This window comes from Elephas maximus, chromosome 13 (assembly GCF_024166365.1).
Source record: "Elephas maximus indicus isolate mEleMax1 chromosome 13, mEleMax1 primary haplotype, whole genome shotgun sequence".
Classification (NCBI taxonomy): domain Eukaryota; kingdom Metazoa; phylum Chordata; class Mammalia; order Proboscidea; family Elephantidae; genus Elephas; species Elephas maximus.
Window position 1 is genome coordinate 62,088,446 of NC_064831.1, and position 12,162 is coordinate 62,100,607.

The following is a 12,162-nucleotide window of genomic DNA, read 5'->3' on the forward strand; positions in this document are numbered from 1 at the left end:
ACCAGACAGACACACCCAAATTAACTGGCTGGTGTATTCCTGCAGGAAGTCAAAAGGGAACCATTTCCCTCTCACCACAGAGGGCATCATAATCAACACAGCCTTAAGCTATGGCAATTCAGTGTAGCCACTCTGCATTCCAGAGACAGAACGGTTAGGAAAATCAGAACCCACATTCAATTTCTCCAGAAACGTTTCCCAGGTTCCCTTGGGTTGTTCCTCACTGAAGTGATAATAGCAGTCATTCATAAAGACCCTTTGATGGACGGTAGTTCTCAGCCTCACTCCATCGTGTGACACCCGTGTTTTTCTGCTTCTTTCTCCAGTGTTCCATCGAGTGTGGAAGCGGAACCCAACAGAGGGAGGTGATTTGTGTTAGGAAGAATGTGGACACCTTTGAAGTGCTGGATCCCTATGAATGTTCCTTCTTGGAGAGACCCCCCAGCCAGCAATCCTGCCACCTCAAGCCTTGTGGAGCCAAATGGTTTAACACAGAATGGAGCATGGTAAGTCACAGTACTCTTGATAGAGATTGCCTTACTACCTCATTCCTCTGCTTTCTTCTGCTTTCCTCCCCTAGACACCTCTGGGACACCTACTACATGCCAGACACTGGGCCCAGCCCTGCTGCAGAGGACTGATGGTGGGAGGGACTCAAGGATGTTGTTTAAAATACTCCTTCATGCAGTGACCTCTTTGCAAAACTCGAATTTCTGTCAGGCCTCAGTACCAGCGTATGTGTGTGTGTGTGTGTGTGTATTATGTACTTTTTTTTTTAATCCTACAGACATTATGGATTATGGAACTGATCCTGCTTTTCTCTTTGACTTGGCTTCTAGGAAACTCAGAAACAAATTCCTGGCCTACCTCTAAAAGAAACTATACCATACCTTACAAAGTGGATTTAGGGTACTAATGTAATCCCTGGCTTCGCTGTATCTTTCCTACTTTTATTTTCTATTTGCCCCAGTTTCCTTACTTTTTTTTTTTTTTTTAATCTTGTGGGCCTGTATTTTGTTAGCCATCTCATATGCTTTTTGTAAGGGGGATGGTGGTGTGTAGGTTAAGAGAGAGGGAGAAGAAGAGAGAGAGAAATACAGAAACAGGTAATTAAATAATAAAATAGGAAAGGATGAAAATATTGAGAAACGTCTTTTTTTTTTCTCTCCCAAACAGAAGAGTTTTTTTTTTTTCAAGAAACTTCCTAAAACAGAAAAGCACCTCAGGGCACCATCCTCTGTGACCAACAGGCTTGGGATAGACCTGTATGACACACGGGGTGGGGGTTAAGGGAGACTGTGTACATTCTGCTTTTTGTCCCTGAAGGTATTCAAGCAGAGGCCGCAAGTGGGCCCAGAGTAGAGGCCGAGGCCTTTCTCAGAATCATTTGTGGGTGATAAAGGAAATTTTCCTTTTAAAATATGCAAATAAGAGCTAAGAATTGTGTGTGCGCTCCACTGAAACCAGCCATTCGGGCAGGTGGCAAACCACTCACAGCAGCTGATGGAAGAAGCAGAGGTGATGCTGGGCTTGAAAGGTGTTTAGGCATCTTCTGGGAAATGGGATTTAATTATTTCTATGTTGACCAATGCCCTTGAGAATGCAAGAACAGATCACTGTTTTCTTTTGCCATCTTGGCCCTAGAAAGGGCCAAGCTCACCAGGCCAAGTCAAAGGAGACAAGCTCGAGAAATTCCTGGCTGGTTTATTAGTAAGTCTTCGGCTTCCTATACTTGCTGTTATTAAAAGGTGCCATCAACTCGATTCTGACCCATAGCAACAGAGTAGAATTGTCCTATAGGGTTTTCTTGGCTATAAACTTTACAGGAACAGATCACCAGGTCTTTCTCTCACAGAGCCACTGGGTGGGTTCGAAGCACCAACCTTTCAGTTAGCAGCCGAGCACTTAACACTTGCACCATGATATTTAGTCTTACGTGCCTTGTTAGTAGAACAGCACAGCTTTGGGCACTTGCCTTCTTATTTAATGTCATTGGTACAAAGACGATAGCTATGTAAGCTCGGTGAGCTCAATAGGGGCCCTGACTATATGTTATTTATTATGGTCTTTGTTGTAACAGAGCAGGGGTTAGCAAATGTTTTCTGTAAAGCACCAGATAGTAAATATTTAAGGTTTGGAGGCCATGCAGTCTCTGTTACAACCACCTAGCTCTACCCTTGAAGCATGACAGCAGCCATCACAACATGTCACGAATGAGCATGGCTATGTTCCAATTAAACCATATTTACAAAAACAGATGGCGGGTCAGATTCCACTCATGGACTGTGGTTTGCCAACCTCTGTTATAGAGTAAAGGTCTCTGGAGGAAAGCACTGGATTCAGGGGAAGACTGCATGCTTTTCTTCTGTGTTTTTCTGTCCCGTCTAGAACTAGGCTGATGTGGCAGGCAGTGCCAAGGAGGAGATGAGTTCCCTGCAGTCCTGGGCACTGGTGGAACTGTGGGCTTCCTTGCAGATGCAGGATTTCTGCTAAAAAGCTTTTGGCTCAAAGCACTGAGGACTTAGTGCAGGTTTTTAAAGATAGATTATTATTAATATTGTTATTAATTGCAAAAGGACAGAGAGGAAACTTAAAGATCACCAGTAAACTTGCCATTCAGAAATAAATACCATTAATATATGTTTGTTTATTTGTTCTTAAGTAAGACTCCTCTTATAGGTCTGGGGTGGACTTCTGTGAGTGTTAAAAGAATAATTGAAAACTTGTCTTGAGAGTCTGAGTTAACTTAAGAAGACAAAAATGTGTATTTAAAATAAGCCATTGTAGTAGCCTATAACCCTACCTACAGTTCATTAACTCGCTGTTTATCCACAGGGCACTTTTGTTCACCTCAAATTTAGGGGCAATAAAAAAAAAAAAAATAGTGCTATCGAGTAAAAAAAAAAAATAGGGCAATACTGAAGTTGTCAAGGATTTCAGTTTACTTGGATCCACAATCAATGCCCACAGAAGCAGCAGTCAAAAAATCTAATGATGCATTGGGCAAATCTGCTGCAAAAGACCTCTTTAAAGTGTTGAAAAGCAAAGGTGTCTAAGGACTAAAGTGTGCCTGACCCAAGCCATGGTATTTTCAATCACCTTATATGCATGTGAAAGCTGGACAATGAATAAGAAAGACTGGAGAATTGATGCATTTAAATAATGATGTTGGCGAAGAATATCGAATACACCACAGACTCCAGAAGAATGAACAAATCTGTCTTGGAAGAAGTACAGCCAGAATGCTCTTTAGAAGCGAGGATGGTGAGACTTCATCTCACACACTTTGGAAATGTCATCAAGAGGGTCCAGTCTCTGGAGAAGGACATCTTGCTTGGTACAGTAGAGGAGGACCCTCAACGAGATGGATTGACACAGTGGCTGCAACAATGGGCTCAAACATAGCAACAGTTGTGAGGATAGTGCAGAACCAGGCAGTGTGTGGTTCTGTTGCACATAACGTCTCTATGAGTCAGGACCAACTCGACAGCACCTAACAACAACAACAAAAAAAGCAGTATGTTCTTGTGGTGAGGTTGTAGGGAAACAGGACATCTCATATATTGCTGGTGGGAGCGTAAAATGGTCCAACCCACACACAAGGTAATTTGGCATTACTTAGCATGATTAAGTATACATTTACCATTTGACCCAGCAATCCAACTTACAGGACTCTCTTCCAAAGATACACCTCCAAAAGATTACTTACTACAGCATTATTTGTTACAGCAAAAGATGGGAAATAACACAAATGTTCATCAGCAGGGGGGAGTCATTGAATAAACTACTGTACATCCACACAATGGAGTATTTATTGTGCAAGTACAGAAAAGAGTGAGGACTTCACCTACATAGTATTATGGAGCCATCTCCGGGATATATTGTTTAGCGAGAAGAGCAAAGTGGAGGAAAGCATACTATTATTTATCTAAGTGACTATCGAATGCTGGTGTTTATCCAAGAGAGGGGAAGCTGACCTATGAATATTTATATTTGTATATGTGTGTTGATTGTATTTTGTAAATGGAAGGATAAAGCCTAACATTAAAAAATGGTTACTAGGGAGCCTAGGAAGAAACCCACACAAATAGAGTTGGTTGAATTTTTTTGTTTGCATGCAGTGAGCTTCCTTCTTTGGGGGGCACGTTCCTATGAATTTTTACACATGCACGGATTCTTGTAACCATGACTACAGACAAGACACAAAACAATTCCAAATCCCGGAAGAATTTCCTCACACCGCTCTTTTGTATTCAGACCCTCCCTATATTCCTAACCTCTGGAAAACATTGATTTGTTCCTGTATTTTACCTTTTCCAGAATGTCGCATAAATGGAATAATACAGGATGCTACCTTTGGAGACTGGCATTCACTAACTCACTTAGCATAATTCGAGATTTGTCCATATTGTTGCATGGATCAATGGTTTGTTTCTTAAATTACCAAGTAATATTCCATTGTGTGGATGTACCACAGTTTATCCGTTCACCTGCTGAAGGACATTTAGGTTGTTTCCAGTTTGGGGTGATTATGAATAATGTCACTAAAGACATTGGCATACAGGCTTTTGTGTGATCCTAAGTTTTCATTTCTTTAGGATAAATACCTAGGAAATGGATAGCTGGGTCATGTGATAAGTTCATGTTTAGCATTAAAAGAAACTGACACACTGTTTTGCATAGTGGCTATGCCATTTTGCATTTCCACCAGCAATTTCCAGTTGCTCCACATCCTTACCAACACTTTGTATGGTCAGTTGTTTTCTTTGTTTTGTTTTGTTTTTAACCATTCTAATAGGCATGTGTCTCATTGTGGTTTTGATTTGCATTTCTCTTCAGACTAATGTGGAGCATCATTTAATGGGCTTATTTTTATCGGGTTTTTTTCTTACATAAAAATTAACTCAAAATGGATCATATGCCTAAATGTAAAACAAAATTGTTAAGTTTCTGGTGGAAAACCTAACAGAAAACATTTGTAACTTTGAGTGAGTTACTCAAAGATTTCTTAGATGCAATATCAAAAGCATTAGTTAAAAAGTAAAAGCATGAATATAATAAATTGGGCTTTATTGACATTGAAACCTTCTGCTCTGCAAAAGATACTATTAAGAGAATGAAAAGACAATCCCTAGACTGAAAGAAAATTTTTGCACATAATGTGTCTGACAGTGGACTTAGAGCAAGAATATATATAAGCTCTTATAACTCAACATAAAGAAACAAACAACCCAATAAAAACAATGAGCAAAAGACTTGGACACTTAACCAAAAACAATAGCTGACAAATAAGCACATCGTCATCAATGGATCATTTAAAAAAAAAAAAAAATTTTTTTTTTTTGGATCATTAGAGCAGTGCAAATTAAAACCACAGTGAGATACCACCACACACCTATTAGAATGGAGGAAATAAAAAAGACCATACCAAGTGCTGACAAAGATGAGGAGCAACTGGAACTCTCATGAATTGCTGGTGGGAATGTAAAATGGTACAGCTACTATGAAAAATAGTTTGGCAGTTTCTTACAAAGTCTAAACATACACTTACCGTGGGACACAGCAATCCAACTCCTGTTTGCCCAAAAGAACTGAACATTTATGTTCACACAAAAACTGGCGTGGGACTGTTTATAGCAGCTTTATTCATAAGCACCAAAAACAGGAAACAACCCAAGTGTCCTTCAGTGGGTGAATGAATAAATAAACCGTGTGGTACGTTCACTACGGGATACTACTCAGCCACAAAAACAAATGAACTACTGATACCTTCAACAACATGGATGAATATCAGATACATTTTAATAAGTAAAAGAAGCCACACCCAAAAAGCTACATATTGTATGATTCCATTTATGTAATATTCTAGAAAAGGCAAAACCCTAGGGATAGGGAACTGATCAGTGATGGCCAGAGGATGAGATGGGGGAACCTGACCACAAAAGGGGCAACAGGAGGGAATGTTTTGGTGTACGGAAACTGTTTTGTGTCTTGTTTGTGGTAGAGATACACACCTCTATGCACTGGTAAAATCCATGGAACTGTACACCACAAAAGGTGAATTTTGCTGTATATAAATTAAAAAATAAAAACACTAAAACAAATACGAAATAAATAGTTAGTCTAGTAATAACCCATTGCCACTGAGTCAATTCTGACTCATAGCAGTGGTTAAGCATTTGGGTGCTAACCAAAAGGTTGGCAGTTGGAATCTACCAGCCACTCCTTGGAAACCCTATGGGGCAGTTCTGCTCTGTCCTGTAGGGTCGCTATGAGTTGGAATCAACTCAACAGCAACGTTTTTCAGGTGGTTTCAACCCAATGAACTAATGAATCTAGGCTGCAAACATCCCAAAAAGAGAGATTCACATCACACGTGAAGTAGTGTTGCCAAAAAAAAAAAAAAAAATCAAACCTGCATCTGTTCAGGCCTCTCTGGGTCCAACTTCCAACTGATAAAAACTCAGAAGTGAAGATAGTGAGACTTCCTCTAACGTACATTGGACATGTCATCAGGAAAGACCAGTCCCTGGTGAAGGACATCATGCTTGGTAAAGTAGAGGGTCAGCAAAAAACAGAAAGACCCTCAATGAGATGGATTGACACAGTGGCTACAGCAATGGGCTGAAACATACCTACTATTGTGAGGATGGCACAGGACCGGGCAGTGTTTTGTTCTGTTATACATAATGTTGCTATGAGTCAGAACCAACTCCATGGCACCTAACAACATCACAGAGGACAGAGAAGCTTGTCAGTCCACATCATGGGGATGCCATCAGCAAAATCTATGGAAAATCTATGAGAAAAAAAAATCTATGGGAAACTTCAAGACAGATGGCTGTACCTTCAACAAAAAAAGTGCAAGAGGTTGGGGGAAAGACAGTCAAAGGGGAAGCTGTGGACTAAAAGAATGTTAAAAATCATATCAACCAATTGCAATGTGCAGACCATATGTGGATCCTAATTTTTTTTTAATTGTATTGAAACATCTATGATCATGATGGCTGCACGGCATTGTGAGTGTAGTTAATGCCACTGGATTTCACACCTGAAAGTCGTTAAATGACAAATTTTATGTTGTGTATATTTTGCCACAATAACAAAAAAAAGTATGAGATTCGTGAGGCAACTAGAAATAGAAACACTACCATATATTTGATAAATAAGGAATTATTGATAATTTACGGTGTAATAATGGTATGGAAACCCTGGTGGCGTAGTGGTTAAGTGCTACAGCTTCTAACCAAAGGGTTGGCAGTTCAAATCCACCAGGCACTCCTTGGAAACTCTAGGGGGCAGTTCTACTCTGTCCTATAAGTCACTATGAGTCAGAATTGACTCGACAGCAATGGGTTTAATAATGGTATTGTGTGTGTGTGTGTGTGTTTTAAGAGCTTGATTTTTTCAGATACAAGCTGAAATGATATGGAAGAAATATCATGTCCAGATTTGCTTCAAAATAATACAAGAGAAAGTAGGCCGAGTATAGATGGGACACAACTGGCCATGAGTTGACAGTTGTTTAAGCTGAGTTATATGTGCATGGGGGTTTATTGTAATATTGTGTCTCCTCTTGGAAATGTTTGCAATTCTCTGAGAGCTCCCCTCTCCTATGTGCTGAGCTCACAGGGCTCCCAGGAGACCTAACTTCCTCCCTCTTTCTCCATGCAGTGCTCCAAGAGCTGCCAGGGCGGCTTCCGGGTCCGAGAAGTGCGGTGTCTGTCAGACGACATGACCCTAAGTAATCTCTGTGACCCTCAGTTGAAACCAGAAGAGAGAGAATCTTGTAACCCTCAGGACTGTGTCCCTGAAGTTGGTAAGTAGGGATTCCTTTCTTGGAGAAAAGATTTGGCTTTCCTGAGCACTGTCAGGCTCTCTAGCATGAAAATGCCAAGCTCTTCTAGATCATTCTGTGGCCTTGCATGCACAGTAATGGACTTCAGTAAGTCCTTTGGGTGTTTGTTAAAAGTTTCATATCCTGAGGTGACTCATCATAGCTGGGATTACCACCCAAGCCACCCACCGAAGACAAACTTAAATGTGAATTGATTAAAATGATCATGCATTCAGAAATTTGGGTCCATCATCCTTAAGGCCCAAGTAGTGAAATTTCAACTTTTAATTGTAGCCGCAGAGAAGAGAGGAAGGGGAGAAAGCCAAGAATTGGGAGAAGCAGTGCTGGAGAGTCTTACCAGATATCTGAGGGTTATAGCTGAAGCTCAGTGTCCTGAGGGACTTGGTGACTCAGGGTGAAGCCCTCTCCACAGAGGGGGAGATGGCAGCAAGAAGGTCTGCACAATGGTTGGAGCCCTGCAAGGAGCAACAATGTTGCATTTCAGAAGACCCCAGCCTGCAACCATTGAAATAGGGTCCAGGAAAGCATTGGTGAGAGGTTGGGATATTAGGTTCTCCTGTGGGCTACTCTTCATAAGGAAGACTCCAGTCCTCATGAAGACAGTCAGAAAACCAAAGATACCATGCACAGGAACTGGACCAACAGAAGAGGTGTCAGGTGGGTAAAGATGCATCTCCATATTGGGTACCCAGATACCGCCACTTAGAATACACTAACAGACTAGACCAGGACTAGCTCCAGACTAGAGGGGGCTGAGCCTCTTTATGAGAAGGCTTCAGTGTCTCCCAGGCACCTATTCACTCTCCCGTCTTCACAGTGATATCAAAGGAGATGTATTAATGTATCATTAGGCTGTTGTACAGTGGATTTCTCCTGTTGAGGTTAGTTACCATCAAGTTGATTCCAACTCATTGCAGCCCCATGGGCACAGAGTAGAACTGTGCTCCATAGGGTTTTCAAGGCTGTGACATTTTAGCAGCAGATAGCCAGTCCTGTCTTCCAAGGCCCTCTGTGTGGGTTCAAACTGCCAGCCTTTCAGCTAGGAGCCAAGCACTTAGCCGTTTATGCCACCTAGGGACTCCATAGATTTCTCCTTCTATGGACCAAATGGAAGCTTTTAATATACTGACCTACCATCCTTCTTATCCCAGGAGAGATGTGCCATTTCCAGAGTAAATACTTGATAATCCAGAGCTTCCTATGTATCAGCAATAACCAATGAGTAGACAGACGTTAGGGATGTGGCCAATCCCAGTTGCAACAACCAAAAAAAAAAAAAACAAATTTCAGAGAAAGAAAATTAATAAGAAATGTATAAGACCCACATAAAACCCAGACCCAGTGCCAGACCTACATAGAATAATGAATAAGTAGAAATTAAAAATAAGAAAACCTTTCACTAGAACATAAAAGGAAAAGTGAATGGATAGAGAGACTAACGTGCTTCTGGATGGGAAGAGTTAATACTGCAAAGATGACCAAAGAAGGACCATGAGGGCAGCTTGTTCAGTATATGTTTGGACATATATTTATAAGGCTAGAGAAGGTCCCTGGTGGCACAACGGTTAAATGCTCAGCTGCTAACCAAATGGTTGGCGGTTGAAGTCCATCCAGTGGCCCCGCAGGGGAAAGACCTGGTGATCTGCTTCTATAAAGGTTACAGCCAAGAAAACCCTATGGGGCAGTTCTACTTTCTCACATGGAGTTGCTACGAGTCGAAGTCAACTTGACGACCGACACCTAACGGCAGCAACAACATAAGGCTACAGAAAGAAAACTGTCGGTACAGGTACTGGTACAGGTACAGGTACAAGAGACAGATGTGCCAGTGTGACAACACAGTTCAAAACAGGCTCCTGTATACTAGGAAAGTCAAATATGATAAACATCACATTTTAAGCAAGTGAGGCAGAGACTTCTGTTGTATTGAAATGACTAAAGATCCATTTGGGAAAATAAAGAAGGGGGAAAAAAGAGATAAGACCTGCCTTATGCCATATACAGACATAAATGCTTAATGGATTAAAGATCCTAACAGAAATCAAAACAGTAAAAATATTAGAAGAAAAATACATATATATATAAAAATATATATGTATATATCTTGCTGTTGGCTAAAGCCTTCATAAGCAGACACCCAGAGGCCTTATGGCTGGCTATGAGAACATAACAAATTAAAAATGTGTCTCCATTTAAAAATACCTTAACCAAAGTCAAGAAGAAAAAAGAGAGAGAGAGGAGATTGTAAGCAAATATTTTAGCACACCGTATTAGAATGTATCTTACCATCAATATAAGAAGAAGAAGCCAGGCCAGGAGGCAGAGGGCTAAATAATGATCTAATTACCATTGCTGGCTCATGAACACAAATATACCCATCTACCTGTCACCGCCCTTAACTTATCTGCATCGCCAGCACCACACATAGTTGAAACTTAATTTAAACTTGGATTCCAAACTGTTACTTAAATTGCTTTTTAACAAATTACAGTATAATACAACATTGAAAAAAAGTTGTATACATGAAGTTGCTGCTTGTTTCAAACATGGCAGTGTAATTAATTACAGTAAAATTGCCAAGTCCTTGGATTTGATTGCATAACTTCAAAAGCTAGAAGAGGCTGGCGTAACCAGTTCATGTGTTCTGAAGGGCTGTCACTCAGCTGGCAAACATCTGTCAAAGATTTCTTATTCATATGGTGAGATGCAAATTTGTTTTAACCAGTCTTTTTTTTTTCTTCTGAATTTATGGTGTCTTTTTTTTTTTTTCAAGAGAGAAAAATAGCCTTTAACTTCCAATGATATAAAATGCAATTAAAGAAAAAAAAGATTAACGAAATAGAAAATGTAGGCAAAACCTTGGTATTCTTTGATATGTCTCAGAATTATACTGTCAGAGCTACTGGTCCTAGGAGTGTCCCTCTTATTTTACCCCAGAGAGCTATTACTAAATCACCTTACAATTGATTACATCTTAGAATCAAGCAAATGCTATTTAAATAGACAGAGTTAAATCTTTAATATACACACCAAAGGCCAAACTAAGCCCCCGCCATCAAGTTGATTCTGACTCATGGCAACCCCGTGTGACAGAGTACAACTGCTCCATAGGATTTTCTTGGCTGTAACCTTTATGGAAGCAAATTGCCAGGTCTTTCTCCCACAGCATCACTGTGACAGTTTCCCCAAATTAATTTTAAAAAAAGACACAGGATCCAGTTTTCTGAAGAATGAAGGATGTGAACAAAAGTGACAGAAGCTGAAGACATGCTTAGCCTCGCTAGGAATCAGAAATGCAAATTTAAAAATAATGGGATCCATGTTTCTCTGTAAGATCAACAAACGTTTTAAAAATTGGATAATATTCTGTGCTGACAGAGTTGTGGGGAAAAGGTCAATCTCCTGCTCGTAATGTGGTGTGTGATCTTTTTGGAGAGAGCTTTGGCAATAACTTGCAAGCTACAAAGTGGTCATTACCTTTGACTCAGTCATTCCACTTCTAGGAATTTATACAAAAGATATTCTCTTAAAAGCGTACAGCTAACATATGCACAAAAGAATAGATGTCAATAAACTAGAGAATTAATAGATGAATAAATTGTTGAATTTTTTATAACTCATAAAAATTGGAAGCAATTACATATCTATCAATAGAAGGAAATGGTTGATTAAATTATGTTTCAGTACGTAGGACACCCTCAAAGAGAATGTGGTAGATCTGTGTGACATAATGCATTAGGTATAAAAGAGCAAGAAGCTGAGCAGTATACTGTCAATTTTTTTCCCAAATTAATCTATAAATTCAAGTAATGTTAATCAAAAGCTGGACAGAATTTTCCATAGACAATCTGAAAAACGATGTCTAAAGCTTATATATGAAAAACAATAGCAAAGAACCGAGAATAGCCAAGTCAGTTTTGATGATGAAAAACGTTTTCCTACCACCTATCAAGACTTATTTGCACAGCGATAGAGAAATAAACCAATAGAATAGACTAGAGAGCCTGGAAATAAACCCAAGAATTTAAAGGACGCTTGATACATGATGGAGATAGCATCATGAATGGGGGAAGAGATGGGCCATTTGATAAATGGTGATGAGACAATTGTTTACCCGTATAGGAATAAACCAAGCAAACAATAAAATAAAATTCCTACCTTTCACCACAATATGAGACTCATCAATTCCAAGTGGGTTAGGAACATAAATGATCAAGAGCAAATTTTAAAACTTTTGCAAGAGCATATGGTGAAATATATTTTTTACTTCAGAGTAGGTACGCGTTTCTTCAGTGAGAAACAAA

General features: G+C 39.8%; 1 protein-coding gene across 5 annotated transcripts in view; it reads left to right on the plus strand.

Annotated features, from left to right (window-relative positions):
- THSD4 (thrombospondin type 1 domain containing 4) overlaps positions 1-12,162 on the plus strand; it is a 740,188-nt gene that overhangs the window by 716,019 nt on the left and 12,007 nt on the right. For all 5 annotated transcript variants that reach the window (XR_007519877.1, XM_049905584.1, XM_049905586.1 and 2 more), the window contains 2 exons: positions 327-506; positions 7,675-7,819. Coding sequence is in view for 4 of the 5 variants with exons in the window: in XM_049905584.1 (XP_049761541.1) it covers positions 327-506; positions 7,675-7,819 (325 nt within the window). In the remaining variant the exon portion in view is untranslated. The remainder of the gene's footprint in view (positions 1-326; positions 507-7,674; positions 7,820-12,162) is intronic.